Source organism: Erithacus rubecula, assembly GCF_903797595.1.
Source record: "Erithacus rubecula genome assembly, contig: scaffold_421_arrow_ctg1, whole genome shotgun sequence".
NCBI classification, from domain to species: domain Eukaryota; kingdom Metazoa; phylum Chordata; class Aves; order Passeriformes; family Muscicapidae; genus Erithacus; species Erithacus rubecula.
In genome coordinates this window covers 16,194-42,088 of record NW_027635917.1, presented here as the reverse complement: position 1 = coordinate 42,088, position 25,895 = coordinate 16,194, and the positions used below count along the sequence as shown (strand labels likewise).

Here is a 25,895-nt window from a genome sequence, read left to right as displayed (position 1 = left end):
CACAAAAAAGAGAAAATACTTCAAGAAAGAAAAAATGACCACTGCCTTGCTGGTTCTGGTGGTTCCAGCAGGCAGAGCCTCCCAGATCATCTCTCGGCAGAGCTCCCATAGCACAGCCAGGCGCTGCCGCACAGACGAGACCGTCGCTGGCACGCCTCGCGGAATCGGTCTTGCATCGCCTGGAGGATGGACGCTGTTTCAGCTGCAAGTTTTCTAATGGCAGGGCTGGTGTCATCTGCCATATCTTCGAGGGCTGGGAAAGAGAGGAACAGAGCTACTGTCAGATCCTGAATCTGCAGGGACCCGAGGAGACTCCTGTGCCAGGGATATTCCAGCCCACTCTAGCCATGGCCAAAAGGGAGAAGGTAGCGCCAGGATCAGCCCAAAGCTGCTGGCCACAAATCCCCCACGCAGCCCTGAAATCTCTGTGTGCTCTGCCCACACCGCCCCCCGTCCGCACAGGGAGCAGAGCCCTCCGCAGCCGGGGCAGGGCCTGCAGCTCCTCCTGCCAGCCCCCACTGCCAGCCCGCTGCCCTCACTCACCCTCACAGATGAGCTGGAGCTCTTCCTGCTGCTCCCTCAGGCACCGCCCGGCCATCCCTGGGAACACAGACCTGGTCACGGCTCTGCCCAGCGGCACAGCTCCCTGCCAGCAGCACTGCCAGCCCTGTGGCCACTCGCCCTCATGGCCTGGCAGGGCTCAGCCCGGGCCCTTGCCGCTTGCTGCCGCCCAAGGCACAGGCTGAGAGAGGGCGGCAGCAGCCCCGAGGGCAGCCGGGGCTCCACGGCATCGGGCCCGGATGGCAGAAGCTGCCGGGGCAGCAGCCGGGGCTGGGGCCGAGCTGCGGCGACGAGGGGAGGGAACCGGGCTCACCCAGGAACCTGATGGCCGCCTCTCGCAGGGGCTCCTGTGGGCTCTGCAGGTACGGCAGGGCCTGGCGCACGTGCTCCACCACTCGGCTCCTGTCCTCTGCCAGCTGCGGAGAGTGGCGGGAGGGAAGGCTCAGGGCGGGCTCTGCCCCTTTGCCCAGCACTGCCCACGCCCAGCCCCGGCCTCCCCTGCCCACACAGCCCTGAGGCGCGGCCAGCAGCCGCTGGGCCGGGCTCTGCAGGGGCTCAGGGCCGGCTGCTGCCCGGGGAGCCGCGGTGCCACCACTCCCCGCAGCCCCGCTGGGCCGGGGCTCCGTGGGCACCCGGCTCGGGGCCGCAGGAGCCTGGAGAAGAGCCCGTGCGGCCCCTGCGTGCAGCGCTGGGCAGGGCCACAGCTGCCAAGCGCACACAGTGAGCGCCGCGCTCAGGGGGCTTCTCCAGCCTGAGCCTGGCGCTTCCAGGCCCTCCTTACCAGGCACTCAGCGAACTTCCACAGCTTCTTCTTCTTCACAAGCTTTTTAAGATGTTTTCTCTCCAGGAACTTGGCTGCACAATGCAGAGTTTCCCAAGATGCCTGGAGAGCAGCAGAGATGCGGAGATGGCACCGCAGTTCAGGGCACAGGAGTCGCTTCCCTGTGCCCAGGCCTGGAGGAGGCTGCAGCCCTGGTGGTGCCAGGGCAGGAGGCAGCCGAGCCCCCTCCCAGGGGGACACGGGCAGCCCACGAGTCCTAACCTGTGCCACACAGCGGTTCTTATCATGGCAGTGGATGAAGAGTGGGAGCAGGCTCTGCTGCACTTGTGTTTTTAGGGCCTTTTCTTCCTTTTCCAGCAGAATGGTAATCAATGCATGGAAGAGCAGTATGGAGACCTGCTGCACCTGGCTAGTATCCTGCATGAAAGGAAGAAAAAAGACCTCAGCATCAGCAGCTGGATTGGCTGCAGGGCTCAGCTATGCACTGGCCTGCAAATCCACAGGGCACAAAGTGTTTGGGCTGCTCCCAGAGGCCGTGCCTGGCTGGGGGCACAGAGCCTTACATGTTCAAAGAGTGTCAGCAGCGCCTCAGCCAGATGCAGGGCGATGGGGCTGGCTACCAGGATGTTGTTTTCAAATACTGTAAAGCTCAGTACCATCGCTGCCATCCTAACTATTTCTCCATCTGCTTCCTCCAGGAGCTGCACAAGGCTTTCAGCCAGGCTGCACATCCTTCTTGCCTGTGTGGAACACAAGTCTGTGAAGCCCCACCCTGCTGCGTCAGGCCTCGGAGGCCAAAGGCCAGTCCCGAAGCACTCGGGCAGCTGAAGCGGGAGGCAGGAGAGCTGGGAGCAGCTGCCCCAGCACACGAAGCCCAGTCCAACACAAGGGGCTGCTTTCACCAGCGCAGCTTGAGGCACTGCCCCTTCTCACCAGCAAGGGATCATCAGTGAGCTTGAGAAGGGCCCTGAGTGCCAGGTAACGCTTCTCCCTGCACTCGCTCTGCAGGTGCCGTGACAAGATTTGCAGGACGCGTTTACCACTGCTTCCACTCAAGTCCTGGTACTTGAGGACCTGAAAGGCACAGGGCAGTGACAGGGACCTGGCCAGCAGGAGCCCAGAACCCCACAGGGCTGGGCCCAGCCAGCAGCCCAAAGCACGGGCACCGTCTCAGGCAGCTGTGGCTACGAGAGGCCAGAGAGCTGGGGGGCAGCTGAGCGAGGCAGCGCTGGCCATCAGGCTCACCTCCACAATGAAGGCCAGGGCAGGCAGATCCCAGCGTGGCTCCTGTGTGCTGAGAAGCTGGAGAAGGTAGCGAAAGATCCGGCAACACAGACGTGGGGAGACACAGGACATCTCCCTGGCAGGAGGAAAAGTAACCAAGACTGTGAGCCAGGGCCACAAACCTCTCCCAGGACTGATTCCCAGAGGTCTGGTCATTCCCCACCATCCTGCAAGGGGGCCTGGGCCATTTTGGGGAGTAGCTCCCTGTGGGCACTGTCCTCTCCCAGCCTTTTCCAGTCTGCTTGGCAGTCCCTCAGTGACAAGGCGCTCTGGCCCACGACCATTGGCACTGTGTGGGGCACCCAAGGAACAGAGCAAAAATGCCAGGGGCAGTGGAGAGCAGGGAGTCTCACCTGGCCAGCAGAGCCACGGCATAGTGGTGGGTGTCAACACACAGCAGCGTGTCCCAGCCACACTTGCGCCCCACTGCCATCACCACACGCTCACCCTGCATTTGGCAGAGCAGGGACTTCAGGGTCTGCACTGCAAACCTGTGTAGAACAAAGCTCAGGTCACCTTGGGAGCACTGGCTCCCTCCCTGGGGACATGACAGGGACAGAAGAACTGGGACAGAGAACCTGTTGGGGCTGGCAGCAAGGCCATGTTGCTGCTGGCATTCCTTCCACAATTTATCGACCTCCATGGGTGTGTCCAGAGTGCTGAAGAGCACTTGGAAGAGCAGGTGGACAAATATGCGGGGCAAAAACTTCATCACTGTCTCTGGGATGCAGGGCACCTGGAGGATCTTCCACGTCACCACAGTCGCCTGCAAAGGACAAACAGCCCGAGGTGGTGCTCAGTGCCGTGGTGTCCGTGAGTCAGGGCCCTGTGCGTGGCAGGGAGAGGCCAGGGGAGATTCAGGGGGAGCGCCGGGCCTGGTGCCCCTGAAGCTGCCCCTAGGGCAGGATTCAGCCCAGCACCTGAGGCTGGCAGATGCAGTGGGGGAAGGAGGATGGAGAGCTGCTGGAGAGGCAGCCTTTGGGTGAGCAAAGGCCAGTTCCAGAAACTCACAGCCAGGGCAAAGACTCTCGTTGTGTCCCCATCGGAGGTGCACGTGCTGTGCTCTGGCCAGCTCCCCATCACATCCAGGAGTCTCAGCTGCACCGACTCCGCAGTCCTGCTCGAGCACAAGATGGTCTTCCACATGGTCTCAGCAGCTCTGCAGGGTCAGAGCTCTGTCTCAGGGCGGTCTCAGACAAAGCACCAGGGACTGGGCAGCAGCAGGGGCCTGAGCTGGATGCCAGCTCTGCCTCTGCCCATTGTCCCTTGCTGGCAGCACCCAGACAGTCCAGTCCTGTGGGGACAGGCTCCTGAGGGGCAGGGAGGGAGCATGGCAGCAGGCTCGGGGGCTGACATGCCGGGGCAGGGAAAGGGAGCAGCCAGTGGGCCCTGCAACTCTCTGTTGGTCAGATACCTGGAACAGGCTGTACAGGGTGATGGGCTGGTGAGCCCTGAGCCCTCCCATACCTGTCACACGATGGGGCCACACTCAGGAGAGTCATCACCACATCAGTGGGTTGCGCCTCGGTGAGATCCAGCAGTTTCCTGTCCAGCCTGTGCTCATCAGACTCATTGGCCATGAGCCACTGGTGGATGTATTTCACCATGGCAGGCACCTGAAGAAGGCACGGGGAGACTTGGAAAGCTGCCAGAGGTAGTAACGTCCCCAGCTTCCCCAGAGAAGTGTTTCCCTTCCCACCACACTGTGATGGCCTCAAAGGCTGACAGGGACAAGCAGGCCCCAGTGGCTTGGGAGGCCTAACAAGTCCTGGAAGGATCAAACCCTTGCCTCAGGCTGCTTACTTGCTTTGGACTTGGCAAACCCTCTTCTCCAAGCATATTCAGCAGGGCAGCATTGGAGTTGGTGGTGGAGCTGTCACAGTTCTCCATGGAGCCAGCGCCCGTGGTGCTGGTCTCTTCCTACCAAATGCATTTGATGAATTTGCAAGTGCAGCAGGAGAACAAAAGGGCAGGAAGAAAGGGATGTTCCATGGAGTGCTCCAAACACTGTGCAGGGCTGAGCAGTGACAGCAGGCCCAGCCCAGGTGGGAATGGCTGCAGGTACCTGTGCTGTTCTGGGAAAGAGGCCACCGGTGGATTCCTGCTCCTGTGTCTGTTCCATGGCTGCTCCTGGCAAAGAGCGAGCGCAGCCAGAGCTGAGGGGCTGCGGGACAGGCCAGAGAACAGAGCCCAGCCCTGCACTCCCCAGGCAGGGACAGCCCCGGGATGCCCCAGGGGATGGAGCGAGGGTGCTGCAGGGCGTCTGCAAGGCCCCTCTTCCCTCCTGTCCCTGGGCATGTCTTCAGGGGATGGGATGGAATGGGACGGGACGGGACGGGACAGGATGGGACGGGATGGGATGGGATGGGATATCACCATGCTGGCAGGAGCCATCAGCCCTGTGGCCCAGCTCTGCCACTCACCATCCTGCTTTGGCTGAGACTGCTCTGGCTCTTCAGGCTGTTGAGCTGGGTGAACTCTAGCTCCTCTCCTTTTTATTCTGCAGAACAGTCTGAAGATCTTGAGAAATGCTGCCATGCTGGAGTCTGGCCTCACGAGCACCTGCTAGAGAGATTCCTCAGGAAAGTTGTGAGGCAAACACTCCCGCAGTCTGGCTGCAAAGTCAGCTGCAGGAGTAACACTCAGGGAAGCTCCGGGTCAGGCAGGAACGAGTGCGCTGTGTGGGGGCTCCTCACGGCACCGCTCTGTCCCGTCCTGTCCTCTCGCGTGCTCTGAGCACTGTGGTGTGGCCGTGTCTCCAACAGCTCCTATATCACCACATGTCACCAAGGGTCCGTTGACACCCTGTCGTGTTCCATGCCATGGTGACCGTGCTGCACGGTGTCACTAACGGCCCTTGCATGAACTGCCACTGGCCCTGGAGCTGCCCCCAGCCCACCCAAAGTGGCCCAGGTTGCAAGGAATCCCTCACCCCAAATGCTTAAGCAGCCCGACAGCAATGTTGGGAATGGCTCAAACCATGGGCAAACGCTGCCCTGCTCTGTGGGCTCAGGGCAGCAGAAGGAGCCCCAGGGCTGCCGACGCAGCTGCAGCAGGAAGGGCACGGGGCCTTGCACACAAGCTGGCTTGGCCTCCTTGGGACACAACTCGGCTGGTGGCCATCCTAAACCCGTGGCTGTGACACAGACCAGGAACGTGTGGGCAAGGGCAGGAATGCTGCTCTGACCCCTGGGACCTGTGAACACTGAAAGCAGCAGGCGTGGCTGAGTCCCTGCCCAAGCAGATCTGCCACCCCCCGAGCCCTGGCAGCGCTGGTGCCCGGCTCCTGCCCCAGAGACCTGTACCCCGGGGGGCTTCTGTGCCAGAGGGAGCCAAAGCCCACACACACTGGGGACTGTGCTGCTTGCTACAGGGGCTGTTGGCAGGAGCGCTGGAGCAAATCCTGGCAACACTTGGTGTCTGTCAGAAGGCAGAAGCTGTTAGTCCTGAAATAATTTCTGAAATAATTTTGGGAGGGATTGGCAGGAGCACCAGAACACAATCAGCAGCTGAGTTTCCCAGTACAACTAGATTGTACAGAGACACTGGCATGTTTTCTTGTGTTCTAACAAAAACATCAGCCCAATCTCTGATGTTCAGTGCTCCAGTTGCTGCGTGTCTGGTGCTGCTAGCTCATATCCAAAGAGAACTGTGTGCCTGCTGAGCATTGCAGTGGAAAGCCACAAACAGGGAACTTCAAGCACTGCAATAAATAAAGCTTCCAAAAATCTCTTCTCCATTTCCAAAAACAAAGATCAGCAAACACATTGCAAAAGAGAAATTCATTCCAACATTCTCGGGACACAAATTATGACTAAAGGTACCAAGCAAGGATCGCACACAAGGCCTTTGGAAACTCTTCCTAGATTAATTAAAGTCTCTCCATGCAGGGCTGTAATAGCTGAACTTGGGCACTGTTGCCCAGTTCCAGGTAGAATGGGAAGAAGTCCACAGTGTTCTTGTACAGTCCGAAATAGGGATGCAGACATGGACCCAATTCTTTCCTGGGCAGGATGATGCTGAAATCCAGTGCATTCTGATGCCCGAAAAGGAGGCAAGAAACCAGGACTACTCCATAGTAGAAGGCCTATGGGGCAGGAATTTGTTTATTTGATACCCGGAGGGAGGAGCATTGCTCCACAACAAAATCACTTGTCCATTCTTTGCACAGTACTAGCTTGTATATGTTTTTCACTTAATGTGCAAATTATTTTTTCCTACCTTTCACACTGCAACGTATTTTCTAATGACATGACAATGTGAGCCCTTGTAACACATGCATGGTTTCTGCAGCAGGTGGTCGCCAGCCTCCTGCTGGTCGTTTTGGGTGAAGGCTCCTGAGTCTTCCTCGGGCTTGAACTTTCCACCCCTGCTTCCTGGGCATGCTCTATAGGATTGTCTGCTCAAATAGCCAGTGGATGGCTTTTGCCCTGGCTTATCTATAGAAGTGCAACAACTGCTATAAATTAGAATGCAAACTCCTCCCATTTGGCTCTTACTGTATCTAACACCATGTGGGTTTGAAAGACTACTTCTTTTAGTGTGTTTCTGTTTGTAGTTGTCTTAAAGCATCCGCTGTTGAATTAGCAGTCAATTCTATTTTGGCTGAGATGCTTGAAACGGCCTGTTGCAGTTGTGCAATTCCTAAATTTGGGAGCAACGCCCTAACAAACCTGTGAAGGCTGGTGCTGTCTCACACCGGTGGGTTATTGGGTGTTGCCTTGGTGGGTCTGTTCTTCCATAGTCCTTGCATTCTACCTGTCAATTCATTAGTTTGATTGTAAACTGTAACTGAGGGAGAAGGGATCCCATGGTAACTTGGCCAGTCCAGTTCTATGGTAATTGTTCTTCCATTGCCACAAGGCCATGGAAAATCTGGAGGGAAACTGGATGATTCCAAATTCCCATTGCTGAGAATGCTGTAATTCCATGGTGTTGGTGGGAATTTTGGAGAGCAATTGGAGAAATCTCAGTTCCTGGCACCTGGAATGTTATTATTCCGTGGGAATTTTCTAGGATTTTGGGACGCTTTATGGGGTATTCTATATTTCCTTACACATGGAATGTCATGCTTCCATGAAAGTATATGGCAGGAACTGGAGAATTCAAGATTGCCAACACCCAGAATATCATTATTCCATGGGATTTTGGGATGGGACCTGGAGGAGTAAGAATTCCTGATACCTGGAATGTTAGGACGGAGGATTGTCAATAGCAGGAACTGCAGGATTGTCAGACACCTGGAATGCTCTTATTACATGAGGATTTGAGAGCTGAAGGATTCCAAGTATCTGACACCCAGAATTCTGTTATTCCTTGGGAATTTGAGAGGGGAACTGGTAAATTATAAATTCCCAATGCCTGCTATGCTGTAATTCCATGGGAATATCAGAGGGCATATGGATGGTTCAAAATTCCTGGCACCTGGAATCCCATTATTCCAAGGAAAATTGTGAGAGGAGCTGGAGTATGGGAGTATGGGAGTATGGGAGTATGGGAGTATGGGAGTATGGGAGTATGGGAATATGGGAGTGGAATTGGATGATTCTCAGTTCTGGACACCTGGAATGTAGCTGTTCCATGGGAATATGATTGGAATTTAACAAGGCTAAGGGGGATTCATAACTCCTGACACCCATAGTGCATTTTGTTATGGACAATTGGGAGGACATCAGGACAATTCTAAATTTCTAATGCCCAAGATGCTGCAATTCCATGGGAATTGGGAGGGGAACGGAAGATGTCCAAACTACCAATGCCCGGACTGCCGTTATTCCATGGGAATTAGGGATTGCATGTGCACGATTCAAAATGCATGATGCCAGGAAGTTTAGGATGTGTTTTTCTCCGACTGCAACTAGAATTGCACACCAAGCCCCTGGCTGTTTCTTGGCACTTTAACAAGTTGATGAGCTGCAGTCAGGTGCCTGTGGCTGGGATCCAAGGGCTGTGGTTGATGCCAGTGCTGTGTTCCTTTATGCAGGAGCTGGGCCATCCCTGGCTTGCACAATTCTAATGACAGTGAGCATTTCAGCTCCTCAGAATGTCCAGTGGCTGAGCTCAGCTGCAGAGGCACAGGATAAAACCTTCTTTGTAACCTCTGACTGTGTGGGAGAAGTGAAGGAAATTTTGCTCTGGCTTGAAGAGGAAAGTAACAAAGTCTCTGGTCACCATCTATTTCAGTAATAGCACTGAGCTGTTCTGTTGTGAGGGGTGTTTTCATGGAGACTCCTGGGCCTCTTGCCATTGTTATTTCTGTCTATTTTAAATGGATTCTGCATCTGTATTTTTTTTCAAGAAGAGAATAAAAAACTTGATTTTTGCTGAGTGGAAGCAATGCTAAAGGGACCAGCAACCAGTGCAGAGATTCCTTTCATGTAATAATCCTTCGAAATAGTATAGATAGAGCTAACTCCCCTTCCAAATAGAACTCCCTACAAGCTGGTGTGAATCCTGACTGAGGCTCCCCAGGTGACGTGTGTGTCAGGACTATGGTCAAGTATTAAGGTAACTGGTGATGCCCGTTTCTTAATCGCCTCGGGCAATTTTTTTGTGCAATAATGCAGTGCATTCCTTAGTTTATCCTTTTGTATTTCTTTGGTGTTTTGCACTGCAGTAAATGACACTTATTCCATAAACTGGTGTTGTTTTCTTTGGTGCTGACCCTGCCTGCTGGCAAAACAGCAACCCGTTCCCTTTGGAGCTGGACTTGGTGGAGGCACAAGATGGTGGCCGGGGCTGAGGCACCACACACAAGATGGTGGCCGGGGCTGAGGCACCACACACAAGATGGTGGCCGGGGCTGAGGCACCACACACAAGATGGTGCCCGGGGCTGAGCCTGTCCCTCCCAGTGAGCTCTCAGCCTCTGCTGGCCCAGCCCTGGCCCCGGAGCAGCTCGGGGCAGGCAGAATCCCCTTTTCAGCCCTCTGCTTAAATGGACATGAACAGACAGCTGGGGGACAGACAGTGTGGCACCTTGGTGTGTGCACACCAACATCCACCAGCCAGTTCATAATGTCCGCTGGCAGTATTTTGGTGTCAAGGCAATTCAAATAGATGGAAATAGGAAGAAACTGCATTGTTTAAATGTTTTAAAAGAAAATCTTTTTCTTTTCCTTTTTTTCTATTTTTCCCCTTTCAAAAGAGGGCCAATGGCATTTGCCACCACAGCCTGTTTCGCACATGCCGGAGCCATGGTGACTGTGTGTTGATGATGACAGAGATGGGATCTACTTGAAGTGGACTGTGCAGTGGCTGCTCACCTGGAATGTGTATCCCTCAGGGTACCTATTAATTTAGAACACTATGAAGACTCTAAAATGGAAACACTGACCAAAACTGCACCTGGAAGTCCTTTGTGGTTCACGTTGTTCTTAATGGGATTCTTCAAGTTATTTTGAGTAGGGGATTGCAGGAATAAAAGAAGACAAGCCCATCAAGTATTGAAGAGAAACAGTCACTGACAGGAACCAGTGAGTGAAGAAATGTGAGGGGGGAAAATATCAGAAAACATGAGGTGGCAAGTGTGAGCAATGTGAGTGGAAGTAGGACAGAAATGTGAGGGAAGAAATGGTAGGAAACCTGAGTGGAAAAGGATGATAAAACTGAGGGGAAAATGGTGAGAAATGTGAGTGAAAATAGGAGAGGAAGGTTAGAGGAGAAAATGGCAGAAGGAGGGGAATCTTCCAAATGAGTTGAGGTTTCATAAACTTTATTTATTTATCTGCAATCCTACTCTACAATCCTAGCCTAGGCTGGTATTGGAGAAAATGTTTCTGGATGGATTGCCACTCGCGTTCTTCTTCCACGTCTTCAGAGACAGGATCAGTGGCACCAGGCTGGATGCAGGCTTGGCTGATGTTACAAACTGATGCTGCAAAAAGGGGAAAAAAAAAAAAAAAAGAGTAATGGACCACGACTTTCCAAAGTGGTGTTTCAAAGACAGGAGTAATATTTTTAAGTGAAAAGTGGATTGAGTTTGAGTGCGTCTATGACCCATGCTTCAACAATGGTACAGGTTTTACAACCACATGGCAAATGCCCCATCCATGGAAACATTCCAGCTCCAGTGGGAAGGGGCTCTGAGCAACCTGATCTCTACTTTAAAATGTCCCTGCTCATTGCAGGCTGGTTGGACCAGATGACTTTTACAGCTCCCTGCCAGCCCACCCAGCCCAGTCTAGGACTCCTCACCGTTTTCACTTGAACAGCAACAAGATTGGAGGTGGGGAGGAGGAAGGGTCATCTGATGCCTTGGACTTCAGTGCAGGAGGAGCCCATCCCTCAGACACTGTTTCACTGCAGCCCCTTTGCATTTTACCTGCAGGAGCTGCTTGGCAGACCAGCGCCGTGCCTCGTCTGTCTGCAGGCAGCAGCTCAGGAAGTCCCGCAGCAAAGGCGAGAAGAGCTTGGGCTGCTGCAGCTGTGGGGTCCCTCCTGTGGCTGTCATGTGCTGAGCCTGGAGAAAAAGGAAACACGAGGCTCCACCTGCTTCTTTCACATCTGTAACTGCTCTCCCAGATGCCATTGTTTGACCTCCACTCTGCACTGGCAGTTTCTGCCCTGGCAGAGAGGCAGAGATGACTTTCCTGTACCAACAAAACACCCAAACCCCAAAGCAGACACAGTTTTTTCAAGATCCAAGGGATCTTGCCTTGGCAGCTGATTTCATTGACTGACCCAGTCAGTGGGAACTACATTAGCAAAAACATTTCTTCTTTGAGGGTTTGCACCAGCTTGACAGCCTTCTTTGAAGAGGGACTTTTCTATATTAAGTAATTCTGTTTCCACTAATTAGTACATGAAAGGCATCTCTGCAGTGGTTGTTGGTCTCTTAATCATAGCTGTCATAAACCAAAACTCATCAAGCTTTTTGTCCTGTTCCAGTAAACAATGGGAATTGGAAGAAATAAAGGAAATCCACCAGGTATTCCTCAGGTAAGAAAACAAACATTTGGAATCTCATATTCCACACAAACACATTAAGATGCACGCACAAATGTATTGAAAGGAAAATGCCTGTTTGGGCACACAAAGAGGAAATACGTGCAGCTGTGTTTCCAGGCAGTCTGAAAGTTTCAGCTTCTTTATGTGGCAAAAGGAAATCTGATGCAAGCAAAACTACAGCAGATGCTGAGGTGCTGCAGGGACATTTTTAGAAAGAGAGATTTTTTTGAAGTGGTGCCAGCAGATGGCAATGGGATTTTGTCCAGTGGCACACAGAACATGGAACAGGTGAGAAAGACAGATCACTAAGTATTTGCACCTTACCCAGACAGAAGTTTGGCTCTGGCAAGGAACTTCTTGTTCCACCATTTCAATGCCCACAATTCCCAGAGACCATATGTCCACTTTGGGGCCATATGGCTGACCTGCCATGACCTCAGGTGCCATATATCCACAAGTGCCAGCCACTGAGCTCCGTCTGCTCTGCTCAGGGGTGAGCTGAGCAAAGAGGCCAAATCAGATGTGGAGAAAACAACACACCATGAAAGCCAGCTCAAACTGGGATTTAAGCAAAAGAATTCCCCACTCTATGTCAATGAATGTGCTGTTGATGAATCTCCTGGAGAACTGTTCATGCTCAATTTCCTTGGGGCTTTAGCCAAGGAAGGAGGGAATTGACCACTTCCAAAAAACCCAGGTTTTTAAACGCTGCTCACAGCAGGGCCTTTACTTCCCTGAAGGTTGAGATTGGATCTGCCTCTCTCTGGAAGGGACACACACAGACCAACACCACTCTTGACTGCTTGTGGCTCCTCATCATACCTCTGTGCACGTACCAACTGCACCTCCAGCTCAAAGCAGGTGCCCCTGCACTCCCACCAGCACCATTTCTGGGGAGCTGGCCCTCACTCAAAGCAACCCCACACCCCACATGCCTGGAACACTGCCCTGACCAAGAATGTACTGACCCAGCTTGACAGAGCCATCGGTTCTGAGAAGGATGTTGCAGCTCTTCACATTCCGATGGATCACGTGGTTTACGTGAAGAAAATCCAGTCCTTGCAGGAACTGGGAAGGAAAACAGGAACAGGAGGGCAAAAAATAGTGATGTGAGTTCATCTCACAGGAAAGGAAACAACTCTAAATGATTCCTTTTCCAAGGAAATGAGGAGTAATGGCAGAACACAGAGCCACTGACAGGAAGAGCTGGCTGCTCCAACACCAGCAGAGCAGGATCTTTCTAGGGAAAGGCAAGTCAGCTTCTGAAAGAGTAACAGCTTCTGCTGTTGTAGACTGTCCCCAAACCAGGCAGAATGACTGCTGGTGCAGTGGATGTGCTCAGAAACAAACAGCATTTTGGGTGAACTATAATCTTCTTCAGCTGAGGACCAGAGAAAAGAGCCTCTCTCTTTATTCTGCTGTTTCTTTCAAATCCTGCCACCAGCACCTTTGCTTTTACAGGCAAAGAATGCAGTGCAGAGAGGCTCAAGGGAAGCATTTAAAGAGGCAGGGTGGAGAAATACAAACAAAATACAAAAGACAGGGTAAGAAGACAACAGCAGGAACTAAGAGTGCAGGAATAGAGTGAATTCTGGGACACTGGCAGATAACTCACATGAGATGCTTTTATTTCCCATAGCATACCAGCAACACAGAAACAAAGCTTGCTACATAAATCTCTCCAGGTCTGTGCCCAGTCTCCCAGATAATCCTGCCCAGGCCCTTGGAAGCACCTGTGGCATCCCTGACCTTTCAACTGACAGCTGCCATCACATCTTCAGACAGGAAGGTCTTGCTGCTGGCATCGCTCAGATCGCCTCCATCCATGTACTCCATAACCAGCCAGAGTTCCTCCTCCCCAAGGAAGCTGAAAGAAGGAAACCAGGGCATGGATATGAACATGCATGGCTACATTGCTGTTTGCATAGGAAAAGGGTACATTGTTCATTGAATCAGACAGTCGGCAGGAAAACTAACAAAAATAATGTTTTGAATTCTCTCTCTTTACATTTCGCCTTCTCCCATTTGACCTTGTCTGCTTGCAAGTGGGGAACTCTGTATCCCTAACCAAAACAGTGAAGCTACCCAATCAAACATCTTTTTCCTCCCTTCAGCTATGCCGAACACGGAGTGATTTTGCTTTCACTGGACAGAGAAGAAGAGTTTCCTACGGGATTACTCAGCTTGGAGCCCTTTCGGAAAGTTCCTGCGCTTGCCTTGATGCTTTGGGGTCACGCCGCAAAGCCGAGGCAGAAGGATGGCTGCAGGCAGAGGAAGCAAGGAAGGGTTTGCAGCTGGCCCCGCGCTGCCCGGCCAGCCTCGGCTCTGCCGCGCTCGTCCCCGCCAAGCTGTGGCGCCTGGCGAACAGAGCCCGCGTCCGCTCCGTGCGCTGGGACAGCCGGGCCCAGGGGCTGCTCATCGACCGCTCCCAGGCTCCGGCCCCGCGCACCTTCAGGGCCACGCAGTTCCGCAGCTTCCTGCGCCAGCTGTACCGCTACGGCTCCCGCAAGGTGCCGGGCTGGCTCGGCTCAGCCGTGCCGGGCGATGCCGGGGCCTGGCTGCACTACACCATCCCTGCTTTCGCCGCGAGCGCCCCGAGCTGCTGCTGCGCCTGCAGCGCCGGAGCGCGGCCAACAGGCAGCGGCCGGCGGCGGGGCGGGAGGGGCGCAGGCGCCCGGCCCGCGGCTCCCAGCAGCTGCCCAGGGCGCGGCCGCTGCCGCTGGGGCGGGAAGGGGCCCCCAGCCGCTCGCAGGAGCTCTGCGGGGAGCAGCTGCCTCCGGCCGACCGGGAGGTGCGCAGCATCCAGCCCTGCAGCTTGCAGCAGCTCCACAGGGAGCAGCAGCTCCCAGGCTCCAATTCGCCAGGTGGGAAAAGAGTTCTGGCTTTGCTTTTCCAAAATGTCATGAAAAGTGACCGCTTGAAGTATTTTTCCACAATGCTATGTCACTGTGAGGCAGAAATTCTCAAGTCTACTAGGAAGAGGGAACCTGGAAGGCCAAAAGATTCTGTTCCTGGATTTCCTGTGCGCTTCCTGGGATAGTTGATCCAAGGCAGCAATAGAGCTCTGTGTCTCAAAGCAACCTTGTGGAGCCTGACCAATGTGTTTGGATTCCTGCAGCCACACCGGGCACTTCAGCCCCCAGTGTTCCACCTGGTAGTGCTGGTTGTGCAGCATCGACGGCCTCCAGCTCGGCATGGAATGCTGCTGCTGCGGAAGAGGAATCACAGCTAGCCCTTGAAATAGAAAAAGTGATTCGGGAGATCAGGAGATCCCTGCCTCAAAATTCTCCTTCTGCTCAGGTAACCCCATTGGATGGGAATAAAAGAGGCTGGACTGAGAGCTTTTGAGCTGTGTTATGTGGCTGAGAAGCAAAGGTTTCTTCAAGTTAATTTCTTTCATTGTTACAGAATTATCTAATTATTCTTGGTAAAGTAAGACCTCTAAAAGGATAGGGATGAAACAGTCTCCCCTCCTTAGTGAGACTGAATGGAGCGAGCCTGTGTTGGCTGCGTTTGGTTCCACCTTTTCCTGGGAAGAATGCCTCATGCAGGAGCATTTATGGTGATGCTTTGTAGGTTGTAACAGGCTTGGTTTGATGGGAAAGAAGAGTGTTTGGAGAATGCCACTGAAGGCCAAGTGTCCCGTGCAGGGAGGGGCATGTGAGAGGTGCCTCAGTTCCAGGAGCAGATGTGGGCTGTGCCTCTTTTGTGCTGGAAGGCCAAGGCAAAGCGAGGGCTGGGCTGCAGCTGCTGCTGCTGTGTGAGCCGTGCCCTGCGTGTGGGCGCTCCCAGAGCCGTATTTGGGGATGGGCTGGAGCTGCAGCTTTCTGTCCTTTTAATTGACAGATTCAATCTTTGGATGAGGAATCCTGATTGTCTAGCTCTTGCCAGACTTGCCTGAAGTGTTGAGAAGGCCTTTTATCAGTTATTATAAATGTAGGCCAAAGAATGCCTCTCTTTCTGTTGGTGTGCTGACCCCACTGGCTGCAGTACATTTATGATTGAGGGAGGTCAGGCTTATTTTTTATTCTGAAGTGGAATTTCTTTTGTCTTCTGTAAACTCACACACAGCACACACACAGCAGTTTTCAAAAGCATTTTATTAAAAGAAAACATTGCAGGCTCTGAACCATCTTTAGAATCTTTTGGGTTCTGATAGATGGGCTATTGCAGAAGAGATGGGTTGGATTGTTTTTTTTTTTTTACCCTCCAGATTTACAGAGTTTTGGCACTGGAAGATATGATCCTGGAAATATCCTAGGAGCCTAAATGTTTTCCTGGGTCATATACATGGGGCAGCAGCAGAGAGTTCCAAAAAGCACCACCTGGTGATGGATTGTGTGAGCTGTTGGGTGGGGGTGGTGAGATTCCCAGACAGAAATGAGATGTGTTCTTTTCATGGGATTTGCAGCACAGAGCCCTGGGCAGTGCTGGGAGCGAGCTCTGCCCTTGCTGACATCCGTGTTGTCAACAAGGAGGGCCCCTGGCTTTCTGCTGGCTGATTTCTTGCAGCTCCTGGGATGAGCCTGGGTGAGAATGTGAGGGCACGTCCTCTCACTTGGTGTCTTCTGATTTTCTGCATTTTGCTTCAAGGAACATTTTGTACAACCTTCAGTTTCATCTTGACCACCCAAATCCTGAGTTTCAAATGTTTGTCATGTGAACTGTGTGGGCAGTGTTCCCCCCTGTGCTCCACATCCTCTGGGAGTGGAGAAGGAGAGTTCCTGTATCTCTGATATGATTCCAAGAAAGTAGTGAGTCATCTTTGGATTTCTTTCTTTCTGTTTTTCTTTCAAGGGGAATGTTAATGTTGCCCCTGAGTGTTCAGGAGAGGATGAGCTGAACAGGGCAGCAGCAGCAGCAGCAGAAGCTTCATGTGGCACCAAGAGCTGTGGGAACAGTTCCCCAGAGCGTGAGGAGCCTGGTAAGGAGAGAGCCCCCACTGGTTTAGAGAGGTGTGAGACAGCTGCTCTGAGCCTGCCTCTGGCAGGAAGGGAGATCAGAAGAGTTGAGTTCTTGTCTGCAGACTTGGTGCTTCCTGCTGCCTTTAGTTCAGATCCTACACTGACAAAACTCCCACCAAGCCCTGCTCTTCACCCCTCTCCAGAGGCTCTGACACTGAGTCCTGTGCTATGGCAAGAGAGCAAGGAATAAAACTGACCTTGTGGGAGCTGTGTCACCAAGTCTGGTGTCCCAATTTTTCTGCTGATTTCCTTGGATAAGTTTTCTGCAGGGTTACAGGGGAGGTCAGACTGAGCAACTGGTGTAGAATTGAAGAGGAAAAAAAAGCAGAAAGTCAGGGCAGAATTCTAAACCACTGAATGACCCCAGGTTAGTGAGACCTAAGGTGTGTCTGTCAGCACAGAGAAAGAGCAAGGCTGGGCTTCTCTTTGGGAGCTGGGACAGTCTGTGTTTCAAGCTCCAATGAGTGCCATTTGCACTGCAACCACTGAGAGTATGTCAAGAGACTTCAATCCTTTACACTGTTTTGAACATTTAGAGGGGTCCCTGTTCTCTGAAGAGCAGACTTCAAATTCCAAGTGAGAGTCTGCCTTTCAGACCATCTTGAACATTCCCTGACAGAAGGACAGTTGGTGCCCAAGGGAAATGTGCACAAGGGCCAAGAATTACTCAGTGTTCCCTTTGCTTCGCAGATAATTATTAATTACATAATTATTATTCAATACATAATTATATTTTTATATGTGAAATTATAGATGTGCCTAGATGCATTTATAGAGATGTATAGTTACATTTACATATATATAGTTAAGTTTATAAATAGGCATAGTTTTATTTATATTTGGGAGTTTCATTACAGAAATTGATATATATTCAAATACAGTCCTTCTCTACCTCTTTCCCTCCACAGATGCCTTCTTAATCTCTTGTTTGTCCCCTGTGTCCTCTGTCCCCTGTTGCTGTGCTGGGTCCGAGCTGGGGCCGGGCCGGGCGGAGCAGCAGTTCCAGCCCCGGGTGTCCCTGGAGCGGTGGCAGCTGCCGGTGGCCCCAGGCAGAGTCCCCTGAGGAGCTGCTGAGGGATGGTGAGACTGAGGGGCTGAGGAGGCGCTGGCACTGAAGGGACGGTGACCTTGAGGTGCTGCTGGGGCTGAGGGTGTGGGGCAGCTGAGGGCGATGGTGGCACTGAGGGGACAGGGAAGTGGCACAGGCTGAGGGGGTGACGGATCTAAGGGGAGGGGATGGGTGAGAAGGGACTGAGGGGGTGAGAGGAGTGCGGGGTCTGGAGAAACTGAAGGGGACTCGGGGTTTGCCGAGAGCATGGCGGGGCTGAGGGGATGGAGGGACCAGCAGGGAGCACAGAGGGGTCCGGGACTGCAGCTCTGCCAGGCCTTGGAACCAATTCCTGAGCCTCTGATTTGGCCTCAGCTGCACTGAAAACCCTGAAGACAGCAGGAGGACGGACAGGAGCCAGCAGGGAGAAGCTGAAGGCCGCGAGCAGGAGCAGGAGCTGCTGCTGGCACAGAGCCTGGGTGAGGCCCTAGGGCCGCTGAGGCAGGGTGGGGTGAGGGTGCCGTGGGCTGTGGCCGTGGGCAGTGCCCGGCACAGGGACAGGAGCGGCCCTGCCCGTGCTGGGGCTGCTCGGCGCAGCTGCCCCGGCCGGCACAGGGGCTGTCCTGGGGCAAGGCAGCTGTGCCGGCAGGGCCCGGGAGCTGTGCCGGCTGTGCCGGGGCTGCGGGACAGTCCCGCCGCGCTGCGCTCGCCACACCCTGGCCCCTCGGCCTGCTGTTCCTTTCCAGCCCTCCTGGGGAGGCGCTGAGATTTTCTCTTCCCTGATGGAAGTGCAGCTGCTGCCAAGGGAAAGGCCCTGCTCCTGACTCAGTCTTCCCTTTGCTTCCCAGATGTCCCGTCTGCTCTCCCTGTCCAGGAGAACTGCTCTGCACAGGACCAAGAGCCAGAGGGAGAGGCTTTGAAGATGGCGCTGCTGGAATCCCATTTTCTGCTTAGAGTTCTCTTTAAAGATATATGGACTGGCACATAGAAAGGGATAATTAGATGGATATTTACATGTGTAGGTTGCTTTTTGTATAGGAATTTTCCATATGTCTTTTTTATTTATGGATGTGATGTGTATATATTTGTATATATACATATATATGTGTAATCGCATGCATGTATGTATGTGTATATATGTATCTTAAGTATGCTTGTATGTTATATCTGAATTTAGTTCCATTTCCTGGGTTTTTGGTTGTGTAGGTATCTATTTACACTGATACAGTTATAGATATATGACTCTTTTAAATGGGTATATTGGTATTTCTATAGGTATATGTGTTCTATTTTTATATTTTTACATGTGTATGGATCTAGTTCTGTGTATAACTGCATTTACAGATGTGTGGAGATGTCTAGCTGTATATTTGCTTTGATGCAGTTGCAATGATATTTAGATTTCTAGAGTGGTATTTATATATTGATTGGTTTGGTTTATATATCTACTTACATATAGTATGTAATATGTGATATGTAAACAATAAATATTGATCACACAAAATAAACAACCTACAGATTGTTATAGTTATATATGTATTTATTTATACGTATTAAATTCTATTTAAACATGTATGAAGTAGTATAGTTGTATAACTTATCTGTTGGATTCTTAGTGTAGGGCTATTTAGAGAGGGAATGCATATTTTTGTGTGTTTCGATGGGCTGTAGGCTTGTGTGCAATAAATTAAGTTGTTAAATACCTAATTGATCTTTGTGTAATAGTGAGTTGTAGAGTTTGGCAATAAATTAAGTTTTTGTTAACTGAAGTTGATATTTGTATGTTTTTGCATAGCATTGTTGTACTCATGTAATAAATTCTTTTTTTAACGTTAACTGAGATTTGTCTAGTTCTGTATTGTCAACTCGGGTGCAGCAATTGGTAATAAATGACATTTTTCAATTGAAATCGATTCTCGTGTGTTTGTCCACCAGCAGTGGGGCTGTAGCAATCTGCAAGAAATGACATTTGCCAGCTGAGCTGGGTGTTGAGTGCTTTGTGCTATCCAAAGCAATGGGCAGGTGTAAAGGTGATGATGCTGGGGGATTTTGGCCATGGAAATCTCCAGCCATGCCCAGCCCGTGCCCCACGTGCACTCAGGCTGGGCAAGGAAAGCGCAGATTTGGGATGGCAGCAGAGCCACACGTTCCCTGAGAACTGCCAGGCAAAGCCAGCTGAGAAAACTCCGGGACTCCAGGGAGCGTAGAACTCCAGCTCTGTGGATTTTCTGATCATTCCATTGATGTTTGGTTCTTTATATACAAACATCCATATATACACATATATAGAAATAGATGTGGGCAGTACTCGGTGACCTGGAACAGGCTTGATTGTGGGAACTGAAATGGATATTTCTATCTTTATAGAGTCAGCAGAGTTGTGCCATTCTGTAGGCATCTTGGTAATGAATTTGGTCATCATATATAAGCAGGGCAGTTGTAACAATCTGTGATCAATTTCCATTTGAAACTGACTTTGGCTATGGGGCACTTCTCATTTCCATGATGAGCGACCACTTCAATGTTCGTCCCTATTTCTTCACTCATCCTTAATCTTTGGTGAATTTGTGACAGGCTGTGGCAGCCAATTCCTCACAGGTCTGTCAATCTGTGGCTAATAGAAGCTGACTGAGGTTATTTGTCTGTGAGTTGTGGTCCATGTCTAGAAGCCCCTCAGGCAGCACCCTGCCTGGGGAGGGGAGGGAAAAAAATATAAGGGGATGATGACATTTATTCTCTTTTCACACTGTTGGGGGTTGGTTTGTTTTCCTAATCTCTCTGTGGAATTTTTTCCCCTTGACATGCCCAGCAGCACTGATGGCTAGTGACTGGGGAGGGTGTGACTCCATTTCATTTTTTCTTCAGATTTCTTTAGAAGGCATGGGGGGAAATGGGGAAACACCGCACGGTCAGAAGCAGGTAAAGAAGGGGGAAGGCATTTGCTCCCTGTCTCGCTCTTGCAGTCACAGGATGCTGCTGCTGCTGCTGCGCTGCTGCTGCCTGACCCCGCCATCCCAACGCCGGGAGCCACCTTTGCTGTTCTTGGACCCAGCACTGCTGCCTTCTCGCTTCAGCCTGCTGTCTCCAAGCACCCTGCTGAGCACCACGAGCGACACAGTGAGCAAAAGTCTCTGCTCCATCCCTTTCCCATCTGGGACAGCCCTGCTCTCACCCCCAGCACTCCTGCAGCTGTGCGGGATCTGCCCCTGCCCAGCACCGGTAACTGCAGCACAGGGAAGGGAGCCTGCGGCCAAGAAGGGCTGGAACTGGCTTACTGCTCTGTTTATTCTTGATTTCATACTTGTTTTTGTTTTGTGTGTCTTGTTAGATGGACTAGGAAAGAACTCTTATTCCTATCCCCATATCTTTCCCTCAGAGCCCTTTAATTTCAAAATTATACTAATTTAGAGCGAGGGGTTTATTAGCTCCAGTTTGAAGGAAGGCTCTGCTTTTCCCTAGCACAGCGGTCTTTTCAAACCAGGACACACACATATTTGCACTAAGCTGCAGCCTAAGCTTTGTAAGGAAAAGGATAGATTTTCTTTAGGCATTCAGTGTGGAATAAAATGGTGATGGAATAGTAAGAAACTAAGGTGCAGAAACAGCTCGTTCTTGGTCTTAACAGGACTTTGGGTGCAAGAAAACACCACAATCTCAATGATCCACCGCTGAGGAAAAACTGAAACGGTTCATTGTGTGAAACTACCTGGTGATGGAAATAAGCAATGGGCTGGGGCTAAGTCTGGGAGTCAAACACTTGGGAAAAGAGACCTGGCAAAGCCAGCCCAAGGTGCAGGCAGGCATTTGGCTCAAGGCAAGAGGGAGCTTGTAGTGCCAGCACTGGAAGGGACTGAGGCAAAGGAGCTGGCCAGGGGCAGGGAGCAGCTCCTGCTGGCACTGCAAGGGAAGGACTGGCAGCAGGCGGGAGGAGCGGGCACATTGCTGATGGACAAGGGAGCTGCTCCTGCACTGCCAACGGGACCCCTCCTGCAACTGCAGTTACAGCTCAGCTCCCTGTCCTGCAGCCTCTGCTTGGCTTCTGGAGCTCAAACCCACTGCGGAGAGCAGGCCTGATTATAAATGATACCAATCCTAAGACTTCAGAACTTGCTGCCCCACTGCTAATACTGGTTTTTCAATTCTTAGACTATCTCTGCATTAAGTACCCTCTGTGTCTCCAAAGGAAGAGCTCAGCATCTTAAACCATGCATTCTGTCCTTTAGCAGATTTATAGAATATGCATTCTTCTCTGTGAAGAAAGGGTAAACTTAAAGGGTAGTTGTTTTACGACAGCATGGTTCCATAGAACTTTATTTCAAATGATTTTCTAAAGTACCTATAGTATAAAGACACTTTGTTAAAACAATTAAGGGTGAGAATTGCAGAGCTGTTTTAAATTTAATCCTAATTTTATTTCATTCTGTGCAAGATTTCCCTTACATCTGATTCATGTCCAGTAATCCAAATTGAGATTTCTCTTGTATTCTCTTTTTTGCTAGTAAACAAGGCATATGTATACTTTTGATTTTGATTTTGAGGTCAGTAATCCACTGGACTCATTGATACCATGGAACTACTTTATCATTTACAATTCCCCATGGTTCTCAGAAACAGAAAGATGAAAGGAAGAGAGCAAATCTTTGAAAGCAATGACCTGATAGCTAGTTCACATCACTTTGTAAACCCCTGGTTAAATACACTGATATTGGAAAACAATGTATGTATGTACAGGTATGAAGTATCAGCTGAATAAATGCTCATAAACAAACAACTTCTCATCTACATTTTTTGCTAGCCTCATGTTCTGTTCTTTCTGGCTGGCTCTGCAGGCAAAGGAAGAAGAAGCAGGGACTGTTTTGCAGCCATGCCCAGGAGAGACTGGAAGGCTGCTCTCCCTCTGGTCCCACTTGCTTGGCTTTCTGCCTGGGTCTGAGGCAGGGGCTGCCATTCCTCACCTGTGGGACCAGAACCGCACCCAGGATCCGGCACTGCCTGGCAGCGCTCCGGACACTGGCACGGTCACGCGTCCGAGTCTCGGGCACTGTGCTGCTGCTTCATTTGCTCTCTGGAACACCCAAAGCTCTCTGTTAAGCCCTGAGGCTCTCTGCCTCTGCCCTCTGCCTGACCCTGTACAGGGACGGAGCATTGCTGTGCTTTCAGAAAGCTATTGTTAAAACCTTCCAGCATTCCGAGCTCCTTTGCCCTCTGTGGATGCTTGCCATGGAATCCCTCCCAGCTGCATTCAGAGCACACTCAGGTTGTCTCTTCATAAAGCCAGGGGCTTCGGGGTGCTCAGCAAGACCTTCAACTCCAGAGTGTTGTGGAACTGGAGTTTCAGCACAGAGACCTTTTCAGCCTGATCTGCCCTCGTTCCTCTGCGTCTCTGCTCAAAACAGGGCACAGGAGAGAACGGCAGGAGGGGCCTGTGAGTCCCAGGGCTCTGGATTTGCATCGCTTGAACTCCACAGAGATGCAGGCAAAGTGAATAAGCCAAACTGTTTCTTGATGGAAGGCAAAGCAAAGGGATGAGCTGGAGGGGGAAAAAAGGGACGTGCATAGTCTAAATGCTGGAGGTAGACAGCTGTCTACAGGCAGGGAGATGGCTGAAGCCACAAGAACTGTGCCAATCATCAGCTCTGCCTGGAGCTCCAGCAGCACAGAGAGGTGGTGTCTCCTGGTGTCTTCAGTGTCACCAGGTGTGTTCTTGGGACACTGGTTCACTGGATCCTGAAGATGACTCCAGTTCTTTACCTCTGTGGGGATACTGGGGTTAATTTTCCAGGTGAGAGCATGATGGGCTGGTGTCTTGCCTCTGGGCTTGAGGGGCTGGAAGAGGGTGGAACAGAGCCACAGACACACCCTGGATCTATGGGGACCTGAGGAGAACCCCGTGTCAGAGTCATCTCTGCACGCTCTAGCCGTGGTCAAGAGGGAGAAGGGACTAATGGGATCAGCCCAAAGCTGCTGGCCACGAATCCCCCACGCGGCCCTGGAATCTCTGTGTGCTCTGCCCACGCCGCCCCCCGTCCGCACAGGGAGCAGAGCCCTCCGCAGCCGGGGCAGGGCCTGCAGCTCCTCCTGCAGCCCCCACTGCCAGCCCGCTGCCCTCACTCACCCTCACTGATGAGCTGGAGCTCTTCCTGCTGCCCCCTCAGGCTCTGCCCGGCCATCCCTGGGAACACAGAGCCTGTCACGGCCCCAGGGGCACAGCTCCCTGCTGAAACCACAGATGCTGCCTTCAAGCTGACTCCAATTCCAGCCAAGACCCCTCACCTTCCAGACAACTCCTTCCCCAAGACTCCCACCAACACCAACCCCCCTAAACAGTTGCACAGAAGCCCTCAACAGCCTGCCAGGACCCCCAGGTGTCCCCATCTCTCTGCGAGCTTTCCCAGCCTGCAGCAGAACTCCTGGTTCCCTGCAGGTGCCGTGGGATGGCACTCAGGAGGATCTGATCCAAGGCCTTCCCTTGCCTATGTTAAAGGATGGGAATGTGCTCAACCCTGCCCCACTTTTTCCTTTGGTTATGGAATGCTGTAAGTTGGAGTAGAAAGAGTCAGAAAATTGAGCGCGTGTTCCAAGGTTCATCACAAGGAATGCAAGAAGTTGAGACACAGTCTCAGACAGAAAGGGCATTCTATGATCTTGCAGATTGGAAATTGAAATTGATTAAACATCTAGAGAACTTAGGAGCAAGTTCTGGAGGACATGACATAAGTCACAGGCAGCCTAGCTGGGAATTTTGTCCAGCAATAGGATGGTATCTTTTGGGTTCTAGGACAACCTTAAGTGCTCAGACAATTTTCTAGATTTTGGGAAAGCCCCTAAGTACCCCCTTGTGTTGTATGAAAGAGCGAGAACGTGTGGAATCGCATTCCCATTGTTGCCATGAGGGGCTTGGCTGGTGAAGGATGAAGCCTGTGGTGAGAAAGAACAGAGTGACTGACACCAATGAGACTTGTCATCTGATACAAGGCAAGTGCAGTAGCTGTACCTGTATTTCCACTTTCCAATGACAGGAGTGGCAGGGAAAGCACAGTGACTGATGCCCTATCTTCCTTGTAAGCCTCCCATACCTTGGTTGTTGTGTAGGGGATATAGAGATTGTAGTTCTTTTGTTTATATACATTGCTGTAGTTGCAGGAGAGAATATTGGTGCAGGGCAGCCCAAAGATGGCTGTGTGTACCGATTGTGGTGTAAAAATAACAGGAGCAAGCAGGAGAGAGAAATCAAGAATGTATAGCATCCAGAGTGGAAAGTAAGTATCATCAAAAAGTAAGTATCATCAAAAATCATCAGAGTGTAAGAGGAGATAAATAGAGGATGTGCATGTCAGCCAGCAAGCCAATAGATCCGAGCCCCCTGGGTGCATATTGAAACAATGGAACAAGGTAAGAAGGGCATCAGGGGCAAGGAGACTAAGAAAACCCTGATTAAATATTGTGATTAATAGGGAACCCTTTATAAATCAGAAGAGAAGGAGAAGAAGCCAATGAACTGAACCATGAGTTGCAGTTACTGCTATTTTTGGGAAAAGAAGGAAATTGAGATGAGGATGTATGCCTGAATATGCATTTTTTATCCAAAGGATCATCCTGAATTGCAGCAGAAGCGTGGTTTTAATTTGGCCCAAGGGTTTCCTTGTGTTTGCTTTGGAAAAAGATTGCAGAACAGAAGGAAAGGGAGGACTTAGGTGTTTTTCTGCATCTTCCATAGGACAAAGACATTTAAAAGAAAAAGAAAATGAGGAAGGAATGGAGGATTTTGGTTGCTCCTTTTGAGTCATGGGAAGAGGGAGGACATGGAAGGCATTTAAAATCCCTGGTAAATACTGCTGAGAAAATTGCCTTTGAGCCTCCTTTCCTCTCCAGAACTTGAAAGTGGAAGAACTTGCAGTATAGAACCAAAGGCAGAAAGGAAGTCGTGGTATTGTCACCATTCAGTGTCCCCCCCTGGACTCGTTTGCAAGGGCTGGGAGCAAGATCACCATCTCTTTGGGCGATGGTCATTCAGATACGGTTATGGGAGGCAACAGGACCTCAGTGAGTCTCATAAAAATCAAGGTACTCCTCTCATCAGCTGATTTAGAAACCTGGAATTCGGTGGCTAGTCAATACTGGGATGATTCATCAGGAGTAGCCAAAAGATTCAGGGTGTTTGTTATGGCCTGGACCCAGACTGGGAGGATAGAGATGCCAGATGTAAATCTAGATGCTTTAACAGACCCAGGGGAAGAGCTGGTATTAAAAACTGCACGGGATTATGGAAGAGCCAGGCTGTGGGCAGGAGAAAATGCAGAAGAAGCACG

General features: G+C 51.3%; 1 protein-coding gene, 3 long non-coding RNA genes and 1 pseudogene across 5 annotated transcripts; 1 reads left to right on the top strand and 4 right to left on the bottom strand.

Moving 5' to 3' along the window:
- Positions 1-204: 204 nt before the first annotated feature.
- On the bottom strand, positions 205-985 carry LOC306815217. Its single transcript, XR_013777356.1, has 3 exons — positions 875-985; positions 544-600; positions 205-253 (listed from the first exon to the last, which is right to left on the bottom strand). It is a non-coding gene; the product is annotated as an uncharacterized lncRNA (long non-coding RNA).
- Positions 986-1,992: 1,007 nt separating this feature from the next.
- On the bottom strand, positions 1,993-2,707 carry LOC306815215. Its single transcript, XR_013777355.1, has 3 exons — positions 2,588-2,707; positions 2,276-2,416; positions 1,993-2,082 (listed from the first exon to the last, which is right to left on the bottom strand). It is a non-coding gene; the product is annotated as an uncharacterized lncRNA (long non-coding RNA).
- Positions 2,708-2,864: 157 nt separating this feature from the next.
- On the bottom strand, positions 2,865-5,348 carry LOC306815211 (uncharacterized protein). Its single transcript, XM_079331820.1, has 7 exons — positions 5,050-5,348; positions 4,692-4,756; positions 4,430-4,546; positions 4,094-4,242; positions 3,638-3,785; positions 3,205-3,392; positions 2,865-3,117 (listed from the first exon to the last, which is right to left on the bottom strand). The coding sequence occupies exons 1-7, from the start codon at positions 5,162-5,164 to the stop codon at positions 2,976-2,978; spliced, it is 924 nt and encodes a 307-aa protein (XP_079187946.1). The 5' UTR covers positions 5,165-5,348; the 3' UTR covers positions 2,865-2,975.
- Positions 5,349-10,372: 5,024 nt separating this feature from the next.
- LOC306815209 (serine/threonine-protein kinase PAK 1 pseudogene) lies at positions 10,373-12,084 on the bottom strand (annotated as a pseudogene). Its single transcript, XR_013777885.1, has 3 exons — positions 11,899-12,084; positions 10,949-11,086; positions 10,373-10,501 (listed from the first exon to the last, which is right to left on the bottom strand). The product of XR_013777885.1 is annotated as a serine/threonine-protein kinase PAK 1 pseudogene (transcript).
- A 5,180-nt stretch (positions 12,085-17,264) lies between these two features.
- LOC306815214 lies at positions 17,265-18,620 on the top strand. Its single transcript, XR_013777354.1, has 3 exons — positions 17,265-17,618; positions 17,962-18,065; positions 18,435-18,620. It is a non-coding gene; the product is annotated as an uncharacterized lncRNA (long non-coding RNA).
- The last annotated feature ends 7,275 nt before the right edge of the window (positions 18,621-25,895 follow it).

Coding starts and splice junctions, on each gene's coding strand:
- LOC306815211 (XM_079331820.1), bottom strand. CDS start 5,164: ATGGCAGCATTTCTCAAGATCTTCAGACTGTTCTGCAGAATAAAAAGG. Junction 4,547..4,691: donor TCTTTCCCAGAACAGCACAG/GTACCTGCAGCC, acceptor TGCATTTGGTAG/GAAGAGACCAGCACCACGGG. Junction 3,393..3,637: donor CGAGAGTCTTTGCCCTGGCT/GTGAGTTTCTGG, acceptor TGTCCTTTGCAG/GCGACTGTGGTGACGTGGAA.